The sequence below is a fragment of the Perognathus longimembris genome, chromosome 6, assembly GCF_023159225.1.
Source record: "Perognathus longimembris pacificus isolate PPM17 chromosome 6, ASM2315922v1, whole genome shotgun sequence".
Classification (NCBI taxonomy): Eukaryota; Metazoa; Chordata; class Mammalia; order Rodentia; family Heteromyidae; genus Perognathus; species Perognathus longimembris.
The window spans coordinates 34,178,160-34,205,784 of NC_063166.1; the positions used below are offsets into that span (position 1 = coordinate 34,178,160).

The window sequence follows — 27,625 nt, forward strand, 5'->3', positions numbered from 1 at the left end:
ATTAACCTCCAAAAAACTGGAGGCGGTGCTGTGGCTCAAAGGGGTACAGTGCTAGCTAGCCTTGAGAGCAAAAGCTCAGAGAGGGCGCCCAGGCCCTGAGTTGAAGCCCCACAACTGAGGACACACACACACACACACACACACACACACACACACACACACACACAGGCCCTGAGTTGAAGCCCCACAACTGGGGACACACACACACACACACACACACCACAGGCCCTGAGTTGAAGCCCCACAACTGGGGACACACACACACACACACACACCCAGGCCCTGAGTTGAAGCCCCACAACTGGGGACACACACACACACACACACACTCAGAAAGTTATGAAGTCATAATATTCAATGCATAGCCTACAAAATTAAGAAAGTTGAGGGGAGGGGCTGGGAGGGAAGAATGAAAGAAGTGATAAGATGCATTGTACTCGTAAACAGATTATTTTTGTTAAGACTCAAAAACCCCATTTCTTTCAATATTCTGACACAAGACCCTTAATAACACACGCAATTTGCAAATACATCATTGCATGGTTTCTATGCCCTTTAGTCTGTCTCTTGTTCCCCTCTTCTACACCAGTTTAGTAGTTGTGTCTCATTTCAGAATCTTGGAACACTGTGGTCATAACTAATTTTATTGCTATCTGATCACAATTCTTCAACCTTGTCTCCAACCAATGTTCCCCCACCCCAACTTGGTAGTCTACTGGTAATACATCCCATGAGGAATTTACTGAGTTTTTCATTTTCAAGATTTCCTGAGCCTCTAATCACTCGTGGTTCATGGATCCCTCCCCTTCACCTCACAGGTTCTCAGGTAGGGCTACCCCAACTCAAGGACCCCAGTTCCTTAAAGATTAGGTTTGTCTCACTTGGCCAGGACACCCATTTTTTGTCTTCTAGGTGATACTAATATATAACAGATTGACACCCCTGCTCCACACCTGAGCAGAACCCATTTTCATCCTCTGTGGTAGGTAGGTACAGGGTGGAGGCATGAAAGGCACTTTCCTTCTGGGTGAGTTAAGATGCCTGCAATGTCAGAGATCCGCTCTGCTCTTAAGTTCTGGCTGCACCTGTGGCCCTTCCAATAGCTGTTTGCCTGGCACAAGCTACTCTCCGAAGGGCTGGGGTCTCCAGGCATTTTCTGAAGCCCATCTGAAAAGTCTCTGCTCAGAAGTGCTTTATAACACATCTGCATGAGGACAGAAGGGCATGGGCAGGGGCAAGGTGGTTACGAAAGGATACAGGTCAGTAGTGGAGGCTCCCAGATAAGCATGGGGAGGATTTGGGGGTGGGAGATAAGAGTGAACTTTCTAGGGCAGTGTCAGATCCGTGGATAAGCCCCTGGTCCCTCTTAACAGTGTGTTCCTAACTTGCTAGGTGCCAGTTTTGCAATACAATTATCGTAGAGAAGTCACAGCATCTGCTCAAATGACAAACAGGGTACAAGTGGCTGGAGACTGGTGCCACTAAACACCAAGTGTTCTATGCACATCTGTATATTACCCAGTGAAGACAAGAAACCTAAGTAATGAATTGGAAAAACATTTTGAATGGGTTAAGAAATATTAGTTTTATTTAATCAGTTTTCACAGCTGAATATTTATTCTATAAAAACTTTACAGATTGTACAGTTTATATATAGTTCAAACTACTGAACCAAAAAGTGGGTCCCACAGATGCAAAAGTACTGTACTAATCCATCCTAGGTAAAGGAAGATTTACATACTATACAGTTCTCCATGTGTCCGGGGAGGTGGTCTAAGTACAAATTTCCAAACTGTACAAAAATAAGGTCTGATTTTATTATTTCATTCTTCATACATTCAATATGATTGCAAACCCAGAAGCCTAACTATGTAAGAGGCATCTAGAGTGAGGAATCAGCTGCCGCTCCTGAGGAAGGCACAGTCCATCCACACGGGGGCGCTCTGGACACTGCACTGTTCTCAGCATATGGTAGACAAGAGCAGAGATGGAAACAGTAAATGTAACTGTCCTACAGAAGGTAGTTCTCTTGTTTTGAAAGGAGCTTTTGTATTTAATAGTGTGCCAGAGAATCTTAACTTATTAAATAAAGCATATTCTAAGTGAACCTAAAAATTACATTTTATAAACAAAAATACTTTTTTTTGGTGTAATACATCAATCATACTTGCTGACAGAAAACCAAAACTGTATACCAAAGTAGAATTTCTCACCCAGCATCAAGAAGCACTTCTCTAGTTATTTTTCAAAGGGTCAGAAAAACTACTTAAAACCCACTAAGACTAACTTATAACTTAGCTACTTATACTTAAGCTATTCAATGACTCACTAATACTGCAAAGTAAGTTCTCTTCCAGACAGTGTTTCTTCATGTTAACTGAGTAAGGCCCTGGACATTTTTTAATAAGAAAAATTTGACTGACATCTTGGCATGAACCCTAAGTGTGTGCTGGGATTTCTCATCAGAACTTTTGACTTAGAATTTCCATTGTTGAGGTATCTGTGCCTCTCTTTAGAGATGAAGGAAATGTTGCAGATGTTTTTATGTATGTGTTTGGGGAAGGGAGGGAGGCTGGCTATATATACCCCTGTAGATTCTGTTTCTAGAAGGAAAAGAATGAAGAAAACAATGTTCCTGACTTTTCTGCCACCCAAATGAATAAAACACAATATATTAAAAAAAAAATACAGTACTAGCCAAAGAAAACAAATCAGTTTCCAAGAGCTTAGTGCTCGCCATTGCGCTTTTACACTTGTGTGTATGTATGGGTACAAAATAATGACGTTTGGACAAAGGAGCTTTGTAGTTATTTATTTTAAAGTTACAGTACTTAAAAACGCCTTGGTAATAAATAACTTGGATATTTCCAGTCCTGCTATCACGTGGAATACAGGTGAACTTGTTTCAGGCTAGGAGCCATGGATTACTGTTCACACCAGGTCCAGTATCACCCGCACATGGCTGTCCATCAAAACTCATCGATTTTCCTCTGCAAGTACTTTAACATGGAATCCATGCCCTGGGCCGAACCCCAGATCTTCTTCAGCACCTCACACTCCCTCTCGTTGGCCTGCTCCAGCTCTATCTTCATGTTGCAACGCACCAGGGCCTTGGACTCCTCCAGGACCTGTGGCAAACAATGAAGAGTTAGCAGCAGGTCTCCCCACATGTAAGGAAGGGATGACCACAGGCATCTTTTTACAATTACACCAGGCTTAGCATTCAGAAAGTAGTAGGAAATCTTTGCTTATCAGTAGGCCCCATGTTTGTGGATTCATCAATGTTGGTTTGCAAATTATCAGAAAACGAGCACCCCCATCATGCCTGCACTGGACGTGTCACTCCCTAAACGGTATAATGTAACATAATCTGAAGCCCACAGGTGGGTGGGTATACAATGCAAACACTACGCCCTTCCACAGAAGGACTGGAGCATCCAGGGATTTTGGTGTCTATGGCAGAGGCAGCTGCCCCCCCCCCCCGCCACCGCCCCCTCCGGATTTGGTGTGATGCTTACGTATTTCACAATGGGTGGTGCAGGCAGTCTCAACCTTGAAATGGCTTACACTATTTTAGGCAAGCTGGGTTTCAGCATGCAGGCCTCAGCTGCCCTGGGCCAGCTTTAACCCCAGCATGGCTGCCATGGGTCTGCGTGGGGCAGCTTTGGGATGTGTTCATCCCACTGGTGCCCAATGAGACCCCTCAGATCAGCTTGAGGAGTTTCCTAAACAAAGCCTAACGTTACTTATGTAGGTTGCTCACATGACTCCAAGAGTTTATGAGAGATGCATCTGTTAATAGGACACAATATCTCACTCTGTAACTTGATAAATGCAATTTTCTTAGAAGACTGACTATTCAGCATCTTTACCAAACAAAACACAGGGAATGTAGAGTGATTCTGCGAAGGGGCTTTGCAAACAGTAGAGAATGGTGTAAATGCTGCTTGTTGCAGACACTAGAGTCCACCCCTTCAACTTTCGGGTTCAGTGGACCTGCAGTGATGGCACTGAGAGCAGCTTGGGTCAACTTTATGTGTGGCTGCGCTCAGGCCAAAGTGAAGCGTGTGGCAAACTAGTTTGTAAACTCTCTGGAGGAAAAGGTTTGTTTTTTTTTTAAAGCTAACATGTAAAAGAACCAACTAGACGTACAACTGGATTACAGGAGGCGAGCTCCTTGATTCGAACCATGACTTCCTGGGTGAAGGTCCCTGGCCAGAACACCTGGGAGACCAGGCCCTTGCCACACGCCTCCTGCGCGGTCAGCTTCCGCCCACTGAGCAACATTTCATTTGCCTGAAAGGAAGCAGAGTGATGCGATGTGAAACACGATGGGAGCAGACAGAGGGCCTCATCCCTCAACATCCACACCGAGGACAGGCACAAACCCCAGAACCTGTGGCACATGTGCGAGTGCCACTAAGAACCAATTGTGTGTAGACATGATCCAATGGGCAGATGGGCTGGGCAATTAAGAAAAGAGAAAGGCGTACACTTTTACCTAATTCAGAATCACATCAACTCTAAAAGTATGAATTAGGAAAGGTGTACTTTGTGTTTGAGGTTATTGATCTAACTTCCTTTATCTTCACCCAGTCCCCTAAAGCCAGCTTCCACGTGTGAACTCTTCATATGCAATAAAACAAGGTTAGGTAATTGGTAATTTTATGGAAGTGAGCCAGGCTTAGAATGGCTGACTATGTGGTTACTTTCCCTGCGTAAGGAAAACGTGACTTGTTCCTGAGACACAGAGATGATGTTCTAATAGCTGAGGCTAGGCTGCTGGACACCACCCTTAGCAATCAGGTTTCATCACGTGGATATAAATATATGAGACAAAGCAGCAGGACTTTAATGTTCCCAAAGTTATTCCATGTGAAGTGGGTCTGACATGTGACTTTGCATGACTCCATGCAGAGAGTGAACATACTTTATTTTTAAAACATGTACTTGAGTATACACATGACATTGACTTTAACTTTGTCCTAGGCCACTTTTCAGGTTCAGAGGAAGCTTCATTTCACCATTCCAGCAACAGGCTGACAGATGCCCCAGTGGGTTGAGGAGGGGAGAATGGGTCAAAATGATGACTTCCTTCTGTGTTTCTCAGCAGGAGACTCTTGACAGTGCTGAAGATCAGACCCAGAGCTTCTGGGGTTCTGGTAAACATACTGTTGGTAGGAGACTCCCTTCTCAAGAGAGGCAATCTTCACGAAAAGTGCCCAGAGAACAAGCGTACATACACTAGAGTTGTCAGTGCTTGTTTCCTTCCACACAGTGCACAGGGCACACAAGTGAGCGCTGGGGAGTACAGGTGTGGCTGACTTGCCGCCCTTCAACAGAGCGAAGGATGGAAGCAGTGGGGGGGAGCCTGCTCCTCACCAGAAGACCTTGCGGGATTCTGAACATCATCCTAAGTGCAGCATCATCCTAAGTGCAGCAGGCTATTTGAGCACAGTCTTGGACAAGGTCAGTAGTATCTGAAGAGTCTGGAATGTTCTGTCTGATAAGCCCCAGGCTGACTAAGAAGACAATGCCTCTTCTTGGGGGAAAAAGATGGTCCATAGTAAATACACTTATTAAAAATCTCACTTAACCTTGTTCTTAAGTATTAAGTCAGTTCTTCAAGGCAGACAAGTGAGGATGGATGAAGAAGGGGCCCTGGATGCAAGATGTAATAGAAGGGCTCTAGGGTAACTGCAACCATATACGTACAGTCAAGCAGGAAGTGTATTCTCAACACAGTGCATACAGACATGTTCAGGCCTAGTGAGCAATGAGCAGTGGTTCTGCTCTGCTCTCCTCCATCACTTCTTTTTTTGTTTTTGAGACAGGGTCTAAGCTAAGCAGGCCTTTGGTCTCAGCTACCTGTATGGCAATCATAGGTGCTACCATGCCCAGCCTTGTCACTTCATGTTTTCTGCGCTTTGAAGGTCAGCCAATAGCTACAACATGGCTCTCTTCCATTGGCCTCCTTTTCATGGCTTTTCAGGGTTCTCTCCACCTGAGCCAACTAGGAACCATCCCGTCTCTAGCCAGCATACTGTCATGGTGGTCCATCTTCCTTCTTCCCAGATAGGTCCATACATATCTGCTTGTTACAAGTTTTTCCTGACTCATGCTTTTTTCTCTTTTCCAAATGGCTGGATGTGCAGGACAATGAAAGCAATTCCTGAATTTATCCAAGCGTATAAAGGTCATGACTGACTCAAGGCTGTTAATGGTTTACCACTTAAAACACACAAGCAGTGGGACAAGAATGGTGGCTCACACCTGTAATCCTAGGTACTAAGGAGGATTAACTCTGGAGAACAGTGGTTCAAAGACCAGCCTAAGCAGAAAGGTATTAAGATCCCACCTTCAAAATGATCATAAAAAAGAAGGGTTAGAGGTATGGCTCAAGTGGTAGAGTACCAGTTGAGCATACAAGCTGAGCAAAAGCTGTCATAGTACAGGCCACTTTGTGCTGCTGTAGCACAGGCTCTTTCCTCCTACAGGTCCTAGGGACACCTGGCACCCCCTGGTCTGTACTAATAGCATCTCCAGTTCCAACGTGTGTATGTGTGTCCCTGTGTCCATGTGCATGCACTTTTGCACTTGATATATAGGTTGATAGTACTAACCAAGGTACAGCTGCCTATCCTGAGGTGACTTCAAACCACTCTGAATCTTTCCAAACACAATGAACTCTAAATATTTCTACCATGGACAACATTCAGCACCAAGGCTCCACTTCCAAAAGGCCATTTGGCTAAATGGTATCTGCACATCCACATTTACTTAGTATTTCTTCCTGTTGGCCTCATCCTCCCAGACCCTTGCACATCTACATACTCCCTGAATTATTGCTTACAATGAATGAGATTAGCATGTTCCTGAAAACAATGATTCTTTGGTGCCAGATTTGGTATTTACTGTTAGCAAATTACCTTCTTCAGTAATACCTCACAATACCTCAACTTAAAGATGGACCCTCAATTAGGTAGGGCTAGGTGGGCACAGCATGGTAAAATGGGCCCAACAGCACAGATATGGTCCTGCCTTCCCTATGTGCCACCGACAGTGATGCACAATCCACCAAACTCCACACGCCAAGATCCATTTTGGCTCCGAGGGAAACTGGTGACAGGTGGGAACGGAAAGAAGGGATCTGGAGGCTGGAAGGCTCGGCTGGTAAAGGAAGGCCTCCTTAAGGCCAGGGACCTGGCCTGGTGCCATCATGTGCTAAAATTAGTCCTCACGGGTGAGGACAGAATGCCTTCTTGTCCTTGTGGGACTCCCAGGTATCAAGGAACCAGGAGGCTGAGACTGAGCACAGCCCTTACACTTCTCACTGCTGGCCAAGTTTCAGAAAAATAATAATCTGCCTGAGGAAGGTCAGCCAGGCTACAGATGAAGAAAAGGCCAGACTTCTGGGAACACACCTTCAGACTCACTCAAAAATTATGGGCTTACAGAAATGGTCTGTGACTGGGTGTGGTCAGTCAGTGTGGGCATGTAAGTTGATGGGGGGATGAGCAACTTTCCTACAGCACCATCCTATAGTGACAAAAAGAGGAAAATAACCTCAAATGGGGCTGCACTGGGTCATCTAGCTACCTGATGTAGAAGTATTGGGTCTGAACAGTACTGAGTGGCAACATGGATTGCTGGTCAAAGACCTGAATGACTAGGGTATAGATGTGAATTGAGGAATGAATGGAGGGATGGGTAGACGCAGGTGAGTGTAGACTGCTACATTACATTCACATCTACCAGGGAGCACTCATAAAGGGACAGGACAGTCAACCATATGAAACCACTAACGTGAGCCAGTCTTGGTTGCTGGCCAATCCAATTCTGGCACAACCGACACACAAGTCAAGTGGCCATGGTTTGGTGGATACAGAGTGCTAGCATATTAAGATCAATGAACGGCCTGGCTTACCAGAAGAAAGTACCAAAGTTTGGGTACTCTGCACAGCTCATTCCCAAGGTTTTCAGCCTACAGGCTCCTTATGGCAAACTCACTGTTCCAGTGGGAACAGGTGTCACCTCCAGACCTGCCTGTCCTCTCCTCCAGTCCCCAGAAGTTCTGCAAAGGCTGGTCTAGAGGTATGGGGCCAGATGCAGGCAAAGCAAGTGCCAGGGTTGGAGGCTCCTAGCCACAGGACCTGAGGGTACTGCAGAGCTTCCTGATGTGCTGTGCTTCCAAGAGAAGGAGGCACTGTTGGTACAGGAGTGCAGCAGGGCTTCTTGATCCTCCCTGCCCAAGAGCATAGGGATAGGACATCAGGCCCCTTGGGGACAAGTGCCCACCAGCAGAGGGGTGGCTAGGGGAGGCACATCTGCAGCAAACAGTGGTGGTGTTAGCTGTGCTGTTTTATTAACATCTCCACATTTCAGTTTTCCAAAAGAACTTAAAATTTAGACTAAGTTTAGGCCTATGGAAAACATACACAAGAGTTTCCCTGGACTTCCCCAGCTCTCCCTTGATCATTAAACATACTAATCAAAGCCAGAAAATTTATACTGAAGCCCTATTAGTCACTTAACACAAACCCCATATCAACCTCACCATTTCCTTACTCTGCCCTTCTCTCACTCAGAAGTCTACTTGGTCCTGCAGATTGGGGCTCTCCTCCCCTTTGAGGGCTCACGGGCCTCACCACCCCTCCATCTTGACCATCCTGAGGGCTTCCACTCAGCATTTGCTGTCTGGGTTGGTGTAGGTATCCTTGTAACTAGATTGAAGGATGTAGACCAACTCTTCCTCTTTGGCAGGAGTTCACAGAGCACAGATGCTACAGCCATCTCAGTGCATCACACCGAGGCCCCAAGTCACCATGTCCTACATTTTTGGTGGTACTGGTGTTAAAATTCAGAGTCTTGTACTTGCTGGGTAGGTGAGCTATGCTCCTTTTTTTAGCAGATTATTTTTCAGATATGGCCTTACTTCCTACCCAGGTGCATGCCTGAGCCTGGATTCACCTATTTTAGGCTTCCTTTTGTAGTTAAGATGATGTGTTCTTAGTTTGAGAGGAGATGTCACAAACTTTTTGGCCTGGGCTGGCCCTGAATAGTGGTCATCCAAATCTCAGCCTCCTAAGTAGCTAGGATTACAGATGTGGCTCCCAGCTCCAATGTGCCTTACTTTGAACCCCACCCACTCAGCAGTGCTCGCCAGCTTCTTCTACAGGTACTGTTACCTTCTGCAAATACAAAGAGAAGACAAACATTTGCTTCTTCATTGTATTCTTAACTGCTCCAAAGATTGCCTGAATTTGTACTGCCATCTCCCTTCCTTCTAGGCTCCCCAAGGAAGAGAGACTCCTGGAACCTAGAAGTTCCTGTATGAAGAGGTGGGTCCCAGTGACATGGGGCGAAGAGAGCTGTGATCCCTAAGGAGGTCCTGCTGCTCCCACTGTGGGCTGTCAGTTCCTTCTGGAACTCCATGACACAATGGTCTTCCTGCACTCCCCACATAGATGAGTACCAAAGGCAGTGTCATGCCAAATGGCCAAGTCTAACTACGGGCACTCAATGGTAGAGGCTGAGGACTTACACAATAACCTGACTTGTCCCCTGTGCAGTCTGACTTCTAGCCCCTCCCTTCACCAGGGGTTCCATCTCTCAGTATTCTCTTCCATGACAAACTCTCTCAATCTATCTCTAGAACTAGGGAACATAGTACATGTAATTGAGAAAATACAAAGTACAATACAAACACACTTTCTCATCATGGATGGACTAATTTAAATAGTTTTAAAAACCCACAAAATTATACTGAACCCCTCCCCCACTTCCTTTTCCTATGCATTTTTGCTCCCTCATTGTGTGTGTGACACACACACAGAGAGAGAGAGAGAGAGAGAGAGAGAGAGAGAGAGAGAGAGAGAGAGAGAGAGAGAGAGAGACTGGGGCTTGAACTCAGAACCTTTGGCTCTTACTTGGCTTTTTTAGTTCAAGGCTGGCACTCTACCACTTGAGCCACAGCCACAGCTCCACTTCTGGCTTTTTCCTGGTTAACTAGAGAAAAGAATCTCTTGGATTTGTCTGCCAACACTGGCTTCAAACTGCAATTCCGGTATCAGCCTCTTGAGTGGCTAGTATTACAATTGTATGTGTGAGCAACTGGTGCATGGCCTCTGGCTGCCACTTTAAAAGGACAGCTTTAGATTGTGAAGTAAAAGAATAACTCTGTTGTCTGAAAACTGGCTATCAGTGTGAATTATGCAGATCTGGAGGCTTCTCGTGGGAAGGATCACAGCAGTACCACAGTGTTCCATGAACCAAGTAGATTTGATAGAACATCTCCAGAGAACACACCAACAGCCAAACCATAGCTCTTCAAGACATTGTCTAAAATAATGTTTTTTAACAAAGGTACTCACAGACGCGCCTCCCATAATCTTGGGAAACATAACAGTAGAGCAGCCATCTGGACTCTGTCCGAAGGTGGTATAGGGTGTTTGGAACCAAGCCTTTTCATTAGCCCAAACTACATCACAAAGAGGCAATATGGATGCTCCTAGTCCAATGGCTGGGCCATTTACAGCTACAATAATAGGCTTCTTAAACTGAATGAAAGTATTCACGAAGTTTCTAAAATAAAAAAATAAATGGGGAATTACCAAAAACATTGCCTATTTGAACAGATAAAAAGTCTATTATAGAATGCAATTTGCCAAGAAGAAAACTGTGTAAATCATAAAAAATAAGATTTAAGGCCTCCTCCCAGAAGCTGTAGACTATGGAACAACCTGCTGCATGTTGTAAAGGCTTAACCACAGCCTGGATATCATGCAGGAGGTGGCTGCTGCCACCAGTTCTAGGTGACACAGCCAGAGCTGCTTTGGTATTGCAGTGGCTCTTGGGCACTCTGTTACATTCAGCACTTCCACATTTCTCTTTTTGAAACTCAAGAATCCTGCTGACTTCATGGACTCCTTATGACCAAGCAAAGAGAAAACTCAGGAATAAACTTGGCATCAAGAATGCCTGGTGCTAACTGAAAAGTAATTTCGGAGCTGGCCCTCATATGAGGCTTCACACAGTGAATCTGGAAACAACAGGTATTTCCTAAGGTCATATAAACTGGACATAAACTGGACCTCAGGGGCACGGAGACAGACTACTTTAAGACATGAGGTTGGAAAGAAGGATCAGCAAGCACCCCAATGACTGTGTCCCATTGTGTGTTGGTGGGTGCTACCGCACAGGAGCCTGGGGAGCAAAGTAGGCAGAGGGGAAGGGGAAGGTGGCTTTCACAGCCATCACTGTGCAGGGAGACTTTGCAGTTCCAGAGAACTTAATGCTAAATTATATTGGGAATCTGTTCCTTCCTCCCAACCCCAGAGCTGACTCTCTGTGCAGAGGTAGTTTCTTGTTCAGATTTAACACAATGGAGCAAAGCACAAACTAACACCTACATAAATGTAGGTGTTAGGTAGTTTTGAGTCTAACAATTGCAGAATAACTACAGCTCTTCATATGCTGAGTTCTCAGCCATTGAGACACTTCCTACATAGTTCCCTATCCTCTAAACACTATCAAGATGGAATATAGTGAGACCCGACCCCATAAGTACTGAGGCTTGAACTCAGGGCCTTCTGCTTAGCTGGCTGGTGCTTGACTATTTGAGTCACACTTTCAGTCCTGTTTTCACTAGTTATTCTGAGTAGTTAGAATTATAGGTGTAGCCACCTGCACCCAGCTAGATTTTGTTTGAAGGAGGGAGGCTGGGAGATGGGTAAGAACACAGGAGACTGGGGTTTGCAGATGCAGAGTCCAGCAACTGGTGTGAGGCGAGGCTGACCTCACCTCAGCTAGGCCATGTGCCCCCAAGGTGTGCAAGGTTTTTTACACTAACCAAGAATTAATTACTTTAAATGAACAAGCTATACTAACATCTAAGGTTTCTAAATGAAGGCCTAAGGTATTGTTAGAAAGATCACACTGGGGTTTAATGATAAAGCTGTGGTATATGAACACAGAATCAAAACAGTCCACGATACCATTCTTTTATATGGATTACATCATTCTCCTCCCATTATATATTTGTATGTATATTTAAAAAAATCTGCTCTCAAAGTCTATGATGAAAATCAACACCAGGACTTCAACAGGCTAAAAAATACACTGCTTTGTAACTGGAATTTCTATTTTTGCCTGGAATGAAAGTAATGTCAAATGGAATTATGTCTCTTTCTGGGGGAGTCATGCCAAATTAACCAGCACCCCTGCTCAGAAGGGGCCATGATGATATGTGAACTCATTCGTAAACATGAGCTAAATAGAAACTCAATTTGTTAAAACACAGCCACCCACCAAAGCCTTGTAGAAATGACCTATCAGGAGAAACTTCCCAAAGCCCGCAGAGGTACGGTACCATGAGCTCAGCTTCAGTGTGTCTACAGGTGTAGATCATGATGGGCCTCAAGAAGTAAATGTGTACTGCTTTTGTGGGGTATACGTGGGGTTTCTGCCAGTCATGGGGCTTGAACAAAGGGCCTAGGCACTGACCTTGAGCCTCTTTCTACTCAAGGCTAGTGTTCTACCACTTGAGCCACAGTGCCACTTGTGGCTTTTTTCTGATTACTTTATTGGAGATAATAGTCTCATGGACTTCCTTGCTTGGACTGGGTTCAAACTGCAATCCTCAGACCTCAGCCTCCTGAGCAGACAGGATTATAGGCACAATATGTTCCCACTGGATTATCTATGAACTGAGGTAAAGCCTGTGTTAGGGATGGTAGGGAAGGAAAGATTTGCCACAAAGTTAGTTTTTTAAGGCATTGTTATTCAATAGAATTCTTTCTGGGAAGAACATTTACAAGGCCAGACATCAAGTCCAATCCCCATGGGAGGGTGTAGGAATTGTCTGAGGAAACTAGGCAACAAGACCTGAATCAGGAGTTGCTTTGCTGCCTTCCTCAGCTTTACTATCTGAGGAAGGACGGGTCAAGTGGAAAGAGGTCGAGTTCTAGGGCAGTTTGCTGGTTTGTTTCGTTCTCTCTCTCTAAATCCTCTAAGCTAGAAGTGCTGAATAATAGCCTCTTCCTTGGGAAACTCCCCACCTTATCTTCCTCCCTTACAGAGGAGACCTCACTTCTGTGGAGAGGAGCTTGCTCTTGGGTCCTTCAGACACATAGTATGCAGACTGCAAAAGCCCAGTGCTATAAATGGATCCCCAGCCACTCAGTTTTTATCAGTGATAATGGCCATTTCAATACAATGAATCTGCAAACTGGACATCATTGATTCCAAGAGTGGAAAGAGCAGCCCTAGGAGTGGACAGCATAAGATGTTAATTGATCCCCATTCTCCCTTCTCTTCCCTTCCGGATATTTGCTGCAAAGAGGTTCTCTGCCTCAAAAGTTTTAAGGAATTTGAGACAGAACACCACAGCAATAAGTGAAAAATGTATACATAGAAAAAGAGTTTTTGTGTAAAGTCAATCTTATCCACATAAAATTAATTTAAATAAAATAAGAGAAAGGTTAAGTGAACCTGCTTTAATTACTTTTCTGATTCATATTACATTAAGAAAATTTCTCACTGACAAAAACACATTAACTCGAAGAAGCAGCAACACAGGTTTCACAGAAGCAGGATGTGTCTGCTTCCTATAGTATCAGCTGAGCTTTCTGTGGGGAGCCAGGAGAAAAGAAGGGGGGGAGGAACAGAGGTGGGGAGAGCTGGGAGAAGAAATAGGAGTGACGAAAACAAACACCTAGCATCACCTAAAAATGCAAAAGATGAGGAATTTACTTAAATGTCTGGATTGATCTTTTCTCTTTTTCTAGTCCCAGTACACTATAAGCCTCAGCCAATATCAAGGTCAGTAATTGGACACTGGAGGGAGGAGCAGCCAGATTGGTGAGAGAAGCTCCAAGTTGCACATGAGAGGACTCGGTGGTCTCACAGAAGATGTACAAAGTCACCACAAAAGCTAAATTTCATGCTTCAATTCATGTAATTCATCCTGAACGATGGTTTAATAGTGAGGAGTGTCCATACTCCTAAGAGGTTCTGACAGTTTACAGGGGAAATTATGCACACTGATCAAGATATTTCATTTCAAGCCAAGTAAGAAGGCAATGCCTTCCACTACCACACCACAAAACTGAAATTAGAGAACCTGGAATAATAATGGAGTATAAAATTTCATGTTATTCTGGAAGCAGAGATGGGGAAGGCTGAGGTCCAAGGCTAGTCTAGGCAAAGTGTTAGCAAAAAGACCTTATCTCAAGAAATACATCTGGCTTGGTGGTTCATGCCTGCAATTCCAGCTATGTGACAGGTGTAAGTGAGGGAACAGGAAAACTCAAAAAATGCACTAAATACTTAAAGCAAGAAGGGGGCTGGAGGTATGGCTCAAGTGGTAGAGTACTTGCCTAGCAATTATGAGGATTTACGCTCAATCAAACCCTAGTACTGTCAAAAACAAACAAAACCAGATTTGTTAAGCTTGATTTACATACCTATACAATGTATACTGATTTTGAAACAAATTGTATGTATCTGTTAAGTTGGGTTTTTTCCCCTGTCATATAAGAGTATACTTAGAACTCTGGGAAGACAGGAGTGAACACTGGGTTTCTTGGGCTGAGGAATAAGTATGGGGACATTTGTTCATTTTCTACTGCTTATCTTCAAGTTCTCTCTGTAGTTGCTAGGCTGAACTCGAAGAAACTATACCGGATGTACTAAAAAATTCTCTCCATGTGATGCAGAGTAACTGTCACAGAGCCCACACAGTTTATTTTACAGCTCAGTAAACAGCAAGATACTATTTGCTAGGGAATGCATCTCTATAAGTACCAGACCGCAGCACATTACGTGGATAGCACTCTTAGCAAACATGCCGGAGCACTTGCTGGGTTTAAGGTGGCCTTAAAATCAGTTATTTGCCTAATATAAACAGTCATTTATTTCAGACCCATAAAAAAGGCTGATGAGTTAATTAACTCTGCTACCAGTGCCTTACAGAGGGAAAGGACAGTCATTGAAGCCAGTGCAGGCCTGTGCTCTCCAACGCTAGTACCTGTAAAACCAACTCCAGCCCTGATGCAAACATATTGGCTCTGCATACCTGATCGCATCTGCCATCTTGGTGCTTTCTCTCTTCCTGTCATCTGTGAGACGCCGTATGAAGTAAATGAAGTCCAGGCCACAACAGAAGACGCTGCCCACTGCGCTGAGCAGCACCAGCTTGCTGTCATCGGCAGCGGCTGTGTTCAGAGCACTCTGGACTTCTTTCATCACCTGGAAGTCACCACAAGTTCAAATGATAAGGAGCACTTTACTAGTCAACTAGCTAGACTACATACAGAAAACACATCCCCACCTGGCATGCTTTGCTTCACCTACCACAACAATAAACAGTCTGCACATTGCTTATTTTCTGGAAGCAGAGACTGAGGTGCTGGGAACAGAAGATTCTGTAACTATGTAACATGAGGACCAGCATAGGACTAGAAAGACCAGTGCATCTCCATCACTCCAGAGCCTCTGAGGCTCTGTAGTTTACAAGCACTGAGAATTTCTACAGTTTGAACAGCAGGTGGCACATTCAACCACTATTTAGTGAGTCCAGTTACGGTCTATTTTTTTTTTTTAAACTTAGGACAGAGCTTAAATGACTTGGTGCCTAAGTACATGAAGTGGAAGCCCATCATGGGAAGGAAAATGTGAGAGGGCACAGAATCATTTTAATTGATCTTGGAAACATTTAAAAATCACCAGGAAAGGGACCTTGAAGTCTAAAAATGTACCAGGATCAAACCCTGAACTGCTTGCTCTTTGTGAGTCTAGCTAGCACACAAACCTTCTGTAGTTTGCTTTCCTTATCTAGAAATGACCTGCTCAAGCTGTGTACAAAGAAAAACAAGCAACACTAGAATTTGAAACTTTGGTGAGGCCCAGTGCAACTTGAGATGCATCCAATTCTGGAACCCTCCTAGCAATGGCTTTTGCACAACAGTCTCTTCAACAACAATCTCCCTGGCCTTTGCAAGCTGCCTTTGCAGGGACTATGACAATGAGCATGCGTAGAAAGCCCTCTGGTTGTGTGCTCTGCCACAACACTAAGACCATCAGTGTTCTAGGATGGCAGGGAAACTCCTCCTCAGAGGACAGAACCTGGGCATCGTTATCTTGCACAAATAAGAAAGCTGTCAAGATGAGAGCTACGGCAAAGCCCCAGCCCCTGCAGATGAAGAGCTCCTGACCTGGGAGGCACTGCTGGCTTCTCCTGGTAAGAGCCAAGGCTCCCCACCAGAGCCCACAACAGTAGAATGGAGCGGATGCCCAGCACCTGCCCACTGCCCCATCAGTGCAGCCAAGCTGCCAAGTCCCCTCAGCTTCCCGCCTCCTAGGGGCATTGTGGGCCAGCTCAGAAGGAGGTTTCAGAAGAGCATAAAGAGCTACTCAGCAAAGCAGGCCTGGAGAAGCACAAAGTGCACAGCAAGGCGCGTCTCTCACCTCTGGATTTAGAGAGTTATTCTCGGATGATTTTGTGGATAACAAGATGTGGGTGAAGCCATCTTGCTTCCTGACGACAATATCTCTGTATCTGTAGGCACTCTCTGTCTGCCTCACACTGAAACGCAACCGCTTGTCAAAAGGCTGGTCTCTTCTGTCGTCAATAAATTTCCTTTTCCCAGCCGTCACTCCTGTAACAGACGTCTGTATGGTGGTTGTTCCATTGGCTGTTAGCGCATCCATGAACGGAGATGTACCTGCCAAGAGTTTGAAATCACAGTGTTCTGTGATGTCCTACCACCAGTTCACTCCAGTGTCACCTCAGAATTAGACCAGAATGCTTGTTGCAAAACCCAGGACTTATCAACACAAGACTGTCAAAAATCAGAACCTTGACAAAGTCTACTTCAAAGGTAACTTTCAATTTCAATCTATGTCTGACAGAAAATCTACCCCCTACTTATTTGGTATAAAATGTACAGCTACAAACTTGGGGAGACTTTTAGAGATTGAGGTTAGAGAGAATGAGTCTCTGGTAGAAGATCTGCTGTAGATTTGACAAGTTGGAAGGAAAAAGGAAACCGCATGAGGAAATATGAGTAGTGATGCCAAAGTGATCAAAAGACTTCTCTCTAATGCAAGAAAGTCCTGCAGACAACCCTGTCTTTGCTGGGCCATGGGCTGGTGTGGTGGTTCCAGTTTAGACTCTGGGCCCTACATGTAGAGCAACATTCATGTCAGGCTTCTTCCTTCCGTGGCCCGGGAGGTGACTACCAGAGGGTCAGTCCTGTTCCTAGCTCGACTTTTTTAAAGGGGCTCTCTTCTCTCCCACCACATTCTACCAATCCCTCATGTCACAACCCAATTTTAACCTGGGTGCTGTTTTTCCATCAGTCCTAAAGTATAGTCCCCTGAGCCTAACATTTGTTTACTTTCCTTCTTTTGTGCTGGGGATTGAACTGAGAGCCTTGTGCATGCCAGACAGGTACTCTACCACTGAGCTGCATCTTTGCTTATCAGAACAGTCAGAACTCTATTAAAGTAATTCATATAGTTACCAAGGTACATGAGAGTAAGAGAGATGCTGCACTTAGCATTTAGACAAAATAATCACCCATCTATAGGAGCCACCTAAATGTTGGCTAATGCGACAATGGATGCAGAGCTCTGGCTAGGAGAAAGCAAAAGCCATGTCTGAGAAATCCATGGCGATTCTACTAGTGAAATTAGCAACAGGAGGTTTCCTAGGGGGGAAGGTCATTAGTAATTGTGAATCAAGAACTACTTCTTCAAAAGTGAAAAGAAATAAGCCAAAGCAACCAAAAAAGATTCATAAATGGATGTTTAAAAGAAAACAAAAATGTTCCTGGTCAAACACAGGAAAAATAGTATGTTTTTAATTTCTGATATTAAAAAAATCCAATATATCAAGATGCAGAAACCCCTTTGCACAACTAACAAAATTTTGAAAAATTGTAATACAGTAGAATTAAAAACCTAGACACGGTGCTTCATGTTTTTCATTATTTCTTGCTTTGTCTATAAGAGTTGGGAGCTTGGTCTATCAGGACACCTTATTTTTCTCTAGGGCTGCTGGTTGTGTGTATTCAAATTCACTTTTCCAATTCACATGGGATTCATTGCTGACGTTCAAGCTTTTACTGTTATGACCAATGCTGCATTGCACACCCTTGGCCTTTTTCGTTTCCAAATGCTCGCAAACCCACAAATGTTGCTTAGTTTTAAAAGCCCTCAATGTGCAAGGATTTCAAATTGAACATGAACATAATGTTCATGGAAGATTAGGAGTAAAAATTTCACTCACTATGCTTAATTGATTCATAGTACAAAGGAAGAAGGGAAAAATTAAGACTGTTCAAAATGATGCATAGAGACAAAAGAGAAACAACAATGAAGAGAGCCCAAGTGAGCTCTGTAGGCAGAAATCAAGCAGCCTACAATATGTGTAACTGGAGCTTCAGAACAGAGGTTTAACTGTGTGCAGCTGCATAAATTATGGCATATTTTATTCAAGCCAAAAGCCTATGGCCAAAGAAATTTAACAAAGAACAATATAGATGTGTATGTACATGTGCTTGTCACACACACCCCTATCAAACGAAGACATATCATAATGTGCTGAAAACCTGCCAAAGATACTACAGATGGGGGGGGGGGGAGCATAATTACCTTCAGAAAGTATACAAAGACCAAAGAAAATGGAATAGTAAAAAGTAAAAAGGAAAGTGCACGGGTAACAAAACAAACTACCTGAATAGCACAAATACAACATAAATATCCTTCAGTATCAGGAGGTAAAAGGATTTCTAGACAAAAGAAAATTGGGAGAATTTGTCAATAGACTTGTATTAAAAAAATGTGAAAGGATGTTCTTCTTAGTAGAAGAAAAAATGAGACTACACTGAAACCTGGATATATAAAAGGCATGAAGAACATCAGATTGGGAACTGTATGGGTAAAGTGAACTCCCACATAGACTGAATATGAAGGAATTAACTCCAAACAGAAAGCAGTAACTGCTTGGACTAATCATGGGGAAAAAAATCTCTCCCCTATTTTCACATCAATTTAACAAAAATAAATTAAAGCCACTCTGTAGACACTATGGAATATATAAATGTCTTCAAGAAAAGGACAACTCTGGAGAAATCCCCAATTTCAAGACTGATTTCTGACATAGCAGAAACAACAACAACAAAAAACATCATCAAGCAAGCAAGACAAACAATGAAGCTATCAAATATTACTTCTCTTTTGTTTGTTTTGTTTTTTGCCAATCCTGAGGCTTGAACTTAGGCCCTGAGCACTGTCCCTGGCTTCAAGATTCAAACCACATCAGCTTGCAAGCATTTTTCGGTTGGGCTGGTTAGTAAGTAGTGGATGGTAGCAAATGACTTCAGAGTAGTGATAAAGGCATCAATACATTTTCTTCTGAAGTTAAAATATGACAGAGAACAAACCATACAATAATTTTACCGATTGCTCACATTGCTTAATCTCAGTTTATTAATAGTTGATGGTTTATTGTGGTATATATTGTGGTGTAAGACCAAGAAAAACAAAAACACTCTAACAATACCTTTTCTACATTTTGGGAAATACTTAGAAAATAGTCTAAATATGCATGTATAACAAAACTGAAATTAAGAATAAACTTAACCTCCAAGGAATATACACAATGATAAAAAAATCATTATATTTTACTAAAAATATAGGGAAAAAAAGAAATCATGCTTATGAAGAATATCAAATAGTGTATAACTACCTATTGTTACCACAGTATGTTTAGAAGCATGATCGAAATTTCTAGTTAAATCTAAGGAAGACAAGCTAAGATATTTTGGGGAAGAATGAACCATACCTTATAAATTATGTAAGTCAACATGAAGAACACAGATTCTACTGTGTAAAGAAAGAAATTAAGTTTAAATCGGTCTGAGATGAGCTCTCGGGTGAGGACCAATACTGTCAATATTGTCTAGTATGGGCCATTCCATGCATGGGAATGAAAGGCTAGAAAGTTAATTTTGCTTTTCTGAAAAAGTCTTATTTACTTGTGGGGCATGGTGGCTCATGAGAGGCTGAGATCAGGAAAGGAGACAGCATCAACAAATAAAAGAAGGACAGGTGGTGTGTCCCAGCTATGTGAGACACAGAGGTAAGAGCACTGCAGTCCAAGCTGGCTCCATAAAAAGGTAAGATTCTATGTGAAAAATAACTAAAGCTAAAAAGGGAGAGCAGGGGAAGAGGGCTAGGGTGGTGGCTCAAGTGGGAGAATGTCTACATAGCTCCAGTACTGCCTGTCCATCACAAAGAAGGTATTTTAAATAACTTTAACATAGAAAAAATGCTTTTAACATAGAAAATTGTAGATAGCTCTAAATTTAGGGGTCTAGTAGTAAGGATTAATAGTAAGAGTAATTAGGATCTGCATCAACACAGTATTATGTAGCTGTAATTTATGCATAAAGTATGCCTATAAATGCATTTTGGCAGCTGCCATTCACTTCATACCTTATATATGGTAGTTCTCCAACTATTTTTAAGTTTAGAATAATTTATTAACAGTAAGTTTAATAGAAAGGACTAAAGTGTCTAACGATTAATAACGCATGTTTATAGTTAGCATTTCAAAATACTATTATTCATACCTATCTAAACACAGGAAACAACTTTGAATTATATAATCTCCAGACCAAGTTTATCAAGGGGCAATTTTTCTCATGAACATGAGATTTAAGGGTAGAATTTCAACATTAGTACTTTTTTTCTCCACTAAGGTGCTAAATGAATTTATTACAATTATAAAGTATTATGAAATGACCTTTCTCTACAACTTCTTCAATTACTAAAGCTCCTTACACACAGGGATTTCCAGTAGTGTGCAGCTAATGTAAACTCACCCTAAACTCTCTTTGAGGAGATCATACACTGCCAAAGCTATTAACCTTTTGTTCCACTGCAACTGGCACACTAGGAGCAGAGTGGAGATGTACACGTCACATGTTTATGACACATGAGAAACACAAGTCTGGAGAAAGTTGATGAATACACACCATGTCCAGTTGAGTGTGGCTGGGCAGGAGGTCAAAGTTTACACTGCATATTCCTTAATAGCTACATCATCCACATCAGATATTAATTACACAAAGAAACTTCTACCGGCAAACTCCTAATGTTTTTCAAGGTAAAGGCACACGCTTAAAAAATACTAACACATGGCACTGCCCTGTTTTTATAGGATTATAGTTTTAATGTGCCAGTGAAAAAGTTTGTCTGTTTGATAGAGCCAGAGATTGAACCCAGGGCCTTGAACATGCTAGTAAGTGCTCTATTACTGAGAGTCAATCCTTAACAAAGTTTTGAATTGTGTGTTCCTAACCACATCTTCCCCATAAGCTATGTATTTTTCATTGTGATTTAGTCATAATATGTGATTTGGCTTATGTGAGACAATGTTTTGCTATGTAGCCCTGTGTGGATCTTCTAAGTTTTGTGAGTACCTACCTCATACTGAGGGATTTTTAGGAACAAAACACACTATTAATTTCCTTCCTATTGCTCAGTATCAGGCATTATTTTTGGCTTTAGTCAATTTATTCATAGCTACATTTTAGACCTGGTATTAATAAAAGACTAGATAATCAATGTATGTTTCCAGATGGCATATACTCCCAAAACTAGCAATGATAGAAGATAAAGCTGGGAAAAGTCACTCTTAAATACCATACCATGCTTTGCTCTTTCGGAGGAACTTATTGCTATCAACAGAGGCAAAGTGGACAAGGCTGTCCCCCTGCATTTGGGAAGACCAGGTGGAGAACTCAATGCCCATTGGCTTCCACAGTGGAGACACAGGCATTTCCAAGCTGAATGAACATACTCCAGATACCAGGGAGTTTGCATCACGAGTTTGCATCTTAGAGCAAGTAGGTATCACTGCTTTCTCAGCCCTACACCTTCCTTGGACCTTGGTGCTCACTCACTACTTGTCCACATTCTCTGGCCACCCCCAAACTGTACCCCAACAACAAACAGCAGGCTATTCCCAAAACTCATCTCTTGAGTTTCAGGCTCACTTCCAAATTACTGACATCTTTGATGCCAAGAAGAGCATCAGACACCAACACAAGTTTCTGCAGGAGAACTGTGCTTTATGAGGGCACTGGACACCTCAAACACAGCTCCTTCAACCTGGATGGCCTGAGGTGATTCCTACCATAATCTTTCAGCCCAAGACATTGGCAGAGGACAAGTAGTTTTTTTTGTTTGTTTGTTTGTTTTGACAAGTAGTTTTTGAACACCAGTTAGGGCATTATCTTCGTCTTGCCTGTTCCCCACCCAATGCCCTGCAAGGAAGTTGGGAGGGTAAAAAATGGTCTTTAGAATATGCCTTAGGTCTCCCAGCCCACAAAGAGCCTGGTGTTTCCCTCAGTACTGCCAACAGTGCAGCTCCCTACTTCCATTTGTATGTGCCTGAGGACCACCTATGGCTCTGAACTAGGACTTGGAGTACAAGGAAAAACTTGGGAGATGCTCTATTTTTGCTAAGTCTATTACAGAAAACCTATATAAAATCTCCCTTTAAGACACTGTGTATCTCTTCACATACAAAAGCAAAACGGAATGCAAGTGCTACTCAACTTTAGAAGGGCAAAAGCAAATCCTGTACTTGAAATTCTAGATTTGGATCTTTTCCTGGGCTACCTGTATGTGGTCCAATCTTATTTCTGGATGCTGGGCAGCATTAACACCCACAATCGAGGGCTGAAACACCTGGTGCTACAGTGTACTGTGTGGCTTAGCCAGGATGCTCAGTGCATGAAGTTCAGTCAATGCATTTTGGACTTATGGTGTTTCTGAACCTACCATTCATTGGTTATTATTGGGACAGAACCTCATTGTTAGTAGAGGACCATCTGTGTAAGACGCCTAAGAAAGAGCTTGTCCAAATTCTGTGGCCCTAATCCCTCTCCACTGTGTTGCCCATTCCCAAAGTTTGGATTGAGGTGTGGATCGTTCCCTGCACCCAGTCATGGGTTCTGCATATCAGGGCAGATGTAACATAGCCAAAGGGAGGGAGAGCACTGGTCACCAGGGCTGAGCTTCTGCCTGACTAGCAATTATAAGTAGAAATACCAGGCAGACTCTTTCTTTTTCCAGTTGCTACAGCTGTTGGTTTTCTTGCCCTGTCCAGATTAGGTCTTTTTTAATACTGTTTAAGTATACTGACCCCACACATTAACCATAGACCCTGGAGTTCTCTGGAGGTGATAGTGTATGTATAGTCTAATATTCTTTCTCCCTGGTGTAGTAGTTTTGTGAAGTGTTATGTACAGGTTGGCCTTAAAGTGTGACCCCCTCACACACAAACTGTGTCCCCCAAGTAGCTAGGATTACACGTTTAGGCTACAATGCCTGGCTGACCTAGCTTCTATACAAAACTTGTATCATTTGTTAAATGATAAAATGCCTAATACAACAGTTTTTATAGAGCTAGAAAATAAATTTCTAAGAAAGATTTTACAGTCTCTACCTTTTATACTCACTTCTATAGTGTAACTGAAGATAAAGCTAAGAGTCCTCCCAAGAGCTGAGGAATAGTTGTTTTACTATCAGAATATGTATTTCTTATAAAACAACATTCAAATACACAAAGTACATTGTGGTGATATATTCAATAACAGTGAGCACAGTGTTCTAGGAATTAAAATAATACTAGCCAAATTCAAGGGCATTTCTTCCACCATACAACTGTATTAAAAAAAGTTATACCAATTTTAAGAACCTCCCCATCTGTCCCCTCACACAAACAAACCGTGGTAGTGTTGCCTTCAGAGAAGAAGTTTTGTGTCATTGACACGATGGAAGAACTTTCTAAGAATTTTAACTGTCAAGAATACCATTTATGGGGCTGGGAATATGGCCTAGTGGTAAGAGTACTTGCCTCATATACATGAAGCCCTGGGTTCGATTCCCCAGCACCACATATATAGAAAACGACCAGAAGTGGTGCTGTGGCAGAGTGCTAGCCTTGAGCAAAGAGAAGCCAGAGACAGTGCTCAGGCCCTGAGTCCAAGGCCTAGCACTGGCCAAAAAGTAATAATTTTTAAAAAAGAATACCAATTATATTTAGGAGACTGTTAACGTATGCTAGATTGTCACTCCCATCCCTTTTCCTACAAAAGCTTACTGGCAAAACATGTCCTGGCTTGTAGCTGTCCTTCTAACCAAACTATGGAAATGCAGGCACCCAACGTGAAATGGAGCACTCACTGGGCACCACTGACACCATTCATATTTTACTTGTAGTCAAGTAGTCAGCATACCTACACTTACCTTCTTGCATTGCCTAGATCATGTGTATATAATGAATGTTATATAATAAACCTGGCAAGTCTGTTTTAATTTAACTGAATAAAGATACAAATACTTTGAAAAAAAATCAAATCTATTATTGAACAATTTTCCTCACAAACCAATAACTAAATATAAAACTACATGAATCTCTTTTGCAATGCTAGTAACTTCTGGTGACAAGGAATCAGACGGTGTTCCAGGCCTTAGGCTTGAGCATGTATACATAGTTCTCCAAGCAGAACCTGGGCCATGCTGCATCAGGGTTAAAAAGAGGGAAACTACCATTCAGCTACCAACATAGTATCAGCAAAGGAACATGTGAATAACAATTCTTTCTTGTAGCACTATACTTTGACCTCAGTGCCTTGTATTTTCTTAGCTTGCTTGGCTAGAGCTCTATCACTCACTTTCATCAGGCTGAAGGCATGCCACTAGCCTTTTTAAAAATTATTATTATTTTTTTTTTTTGGCTGGTCCTGGGCACTGTCCCTGAGATCCTTTCTGCTCAAGGCTAGCACTCTACCACTTGAGCGACATCCAGCTTTTTTCTGTGATTAGAGATAAGAGTCTCACAGACTTTCCTGCCCCAGCTGGCTTCAAATTGTGATCAGATTTCAACCTCTAGGTGTGAGGCACTGGCACTGGGTCAGCCTGCCTTCTTAATGTTATTTTGATGATGGAGTCTCAAGGACTGGCCTTCCTAGTTTCGCTTAGAATGCTGATCCTTCAGATCTGAGTAGTTAGGGTTAACTCACTCTTTAAAAAGCAGGACATCTAACCAGGTGCTGGTGGCTCATGCCTGTTATCACAACTCGAAGTGGTAGGGTGTTAGCCTTGAGCAAAAAAGCTCAGGGACAGTGCCCAGGCCTGGAGTTCAAGCCCTACAGCCGACATAAACAACAACAACAATAAAAAGCAGGACACCTGAGAATGCAGGAGGTGTGAAAGCCATTCAGTCTGTGAAGCATACAAATAATTCCTTGAAACACCAAAAATAATCCAGGAGTGTCAGAAACAGGCTACAACCAAATGAATGAAAAATTCCAAAATAAAGACATCAAGAGTACACAAACTTACAAAGCATTTTGGGAATCAATAGGGAGAAAATATAAGCTGTGGTTTCTTCAATTAAAATGATCCACTTTAACAGCTAAATTTTCAGAGAACTAATCTAAAAATATTAAGTACAGAAAACAATAGAGACTTAAGGAGAAAAATACTATTTTCAGACAAAATGAAAGTGCTTGGCATGGTTTCTCAAGCTTGTAATTCTAGCTAGCTGGGAGGAAGAAACTGAGGGGTTGAGGTTTAAGGCTAGCCAAGATTTTTTAATAAACTTTCACAAGTGACACCGGAAGCACAAGCAAGAAAATGGCCTGAACTCGGAATCTACCTCAAAAATTACCAATGCAAAAAGAGCCTGGAGGTGTGGCTTATGTGGCGGTAGAGCTCCTGCCTAGCAAGTGTGAGGTCTGAACTCAATCCCCAGTATTGCCCTGCTGTCAAAAGTAGGAAATACAAATTAATGAGACTGCATTACGTTAAATCAACTCTGTATAGTTAATTATAACTTCTTAAATCTACTTAAGCCAAAAGATATACAATAATGTTTTAACATGTCAAGTGTAATGTGCTGCCTTCTATACAGAGGTCTTACCCAGACTCACAACAGAATCACTGGGTAGGTGGGTGGGGTTGGAAAAGTGCTCCTTGGGCTGCTTAACACCTGAGCTTTGTGGCCCCTTGCCCACGTGACTCCAAGGACCCCCATCCAGAGGCATTGTGTTTGGTACCTATCACTGATAGAACATAGTGAGTACTGAAACAGGATAGATTACAGCAACATAGATCTTCTTCAAATCAGAAGGATTATTAAAACTCCAAATAATAATTACAGGTAAGTAACAGAATGAAGTAAGTAGGGAGATGGACAGCTCAGGACCTTCATGAGTTGAGGCCAGAGCTGGTCAAAAGCAACAAGATCAACTTCTTTCCTCATCAGAAACAAGCTCAAGTTCATACAGATAGCACCAAACGTGGGAATAGTTTAATAGCTAGCTTAAATCAGTTACATTTGCAATTTTTCATCATTAATGTCATTCAGGGAAGCAAAGATGTCCATCTGCTCCTTTAGGATGAACTACCCATTCATTAATAAATCTTTCCAATTTATTATTATTATTATTATTATTACTTATCAAAAAGCAAGGGGATAAATCCCTGCAACCAATGATCTTGTGGTATCTCATAGTAACACAGCCATGGGTGGTCAGCCTCAGCCACCTACTGGTGGCACTTGACATTTCAATGTCTACTTTGTAAGATGAAAACCCAAGGTCTGCTGAGCTTCCTTGGTGGCCCAAGCAGGAGATACTGTGCCAGGCTCAGATCACATTAAGGCCCCAAAGCCTACAAACACACTCTTATCACAGTTTGTTTTCTTTTGGTTAGAACTTATTTAACTCCTGGGTAAGTGAGCTTGATGAGGAAAGGGTTAGCACTGACCAGCACTGATCACAGCTTTCAGGATACAGGTCTGAGCTTTCTATCTCCCCATTTCAATCCATTACCTCTTGTTCTTAAGCTTATTATATCTTAAGGGCTCCAAGGGCTCCAAAACAGAGTCCTCTTGTTACACTGACCATCGATCTAGGTGGATGGGCTTTCCAGGCACCAGACTCCTAAGTCTGGTGTCCTGGGCAGTCATGACTTGTTTCATCTCCTGAATGGGGAAGTGTGGGAAGAAACAACCTCTATCCATCAGGCCTAAGACAGCACCCTCTAAGTCTTACACTCCTATCTCCCTATCTTAAAGCTATGCTTGATGCTATAGCTGGTTCTATGCCCATGGCCCAAGTCTCCTATTGCTTGGGAAGCAGCTCCTATTAGTGTAATTATTTAAAAAGAAAAAAAGAACAAAAATCAAAGCAATCGACGCATAAATAACAACTGAGTACTTTAGCCCTTGCCATTTCACTTTACTCAGGCCTGCTTTTCTTCCTCTGGTATGCGATAAAGCCTCTGCTGTGCAGTGCTGCCTCCCTGGCAGCAGCGCCTATGCCCACAGGGCATGTGTGTATAGACAGGCACCTCAGAAGTCCTGAATGAAGTGCTAGCAAAGCACATCTACAGCACTTTTTTAAAACCATGGTATTGGGCTGGGGAGAATGGCCTAGTGCTTGCCTTATATACATGAAGCCCTGGGTTCAATTCCCCAGCACCACATATACAGAAAATAAATGGCCAGAAGTGGTGCTGTGGCTCAAGTGGCAGGGTG

General features: G+C 42.8%; 1 protein-coding gene and 1 long non-coding RNA gene across 2 annotated transcripts in view; one reads left to right on the forward strand and one right to left on the reverse strand.

Moving 5' to 3' along the window:
- Positions 1-2,796: 2,796 nt before the first annotated feature.
- Cdyl (chromodomain Y like) overlaps positions 2,797-27,625 on the reverse strand; it is a 141,092-nt gene continuing 116,263 nt past the window's right edge. The window contains exons 3-7 of the mRNA XM_048348530.1: positions 16,468-16,724; positions 15,077-15,249; positions 10,374-10,584; positions 4,153-4,296; positions 2,797-3,128 (exon numbers count right to left, since the gene is read on the reverse strand). Of these exons, the coding sequence (XP_048204487.1) occupies positions 2,970-3,128; positions 4,153-4,296; positions 10,374-10,584; positions 15,077-15,249; positions 16,468-16,724 (944 nt within the window). The 3' untranslated portion in view covers positions 2,797-2,969. The remainder of the gene's footprint in view (positions 3,129-4,152; positions 4,297-10,373; positions 10,585-15,076; positions 15,250-16,467; positions 16,725-27,625) is intronic.
- LOC125353071 lies at positions 22,748-27,158 on the forward strand. The gene is made up of 3 exons (XR_007211247.1): positions 22,748-23,516; positions 24,960-24,973; positions 25,089-27,158. It is a non-coding gene; the product is annotated as an uncharacterized LOC125353071 (long non-coding RNA).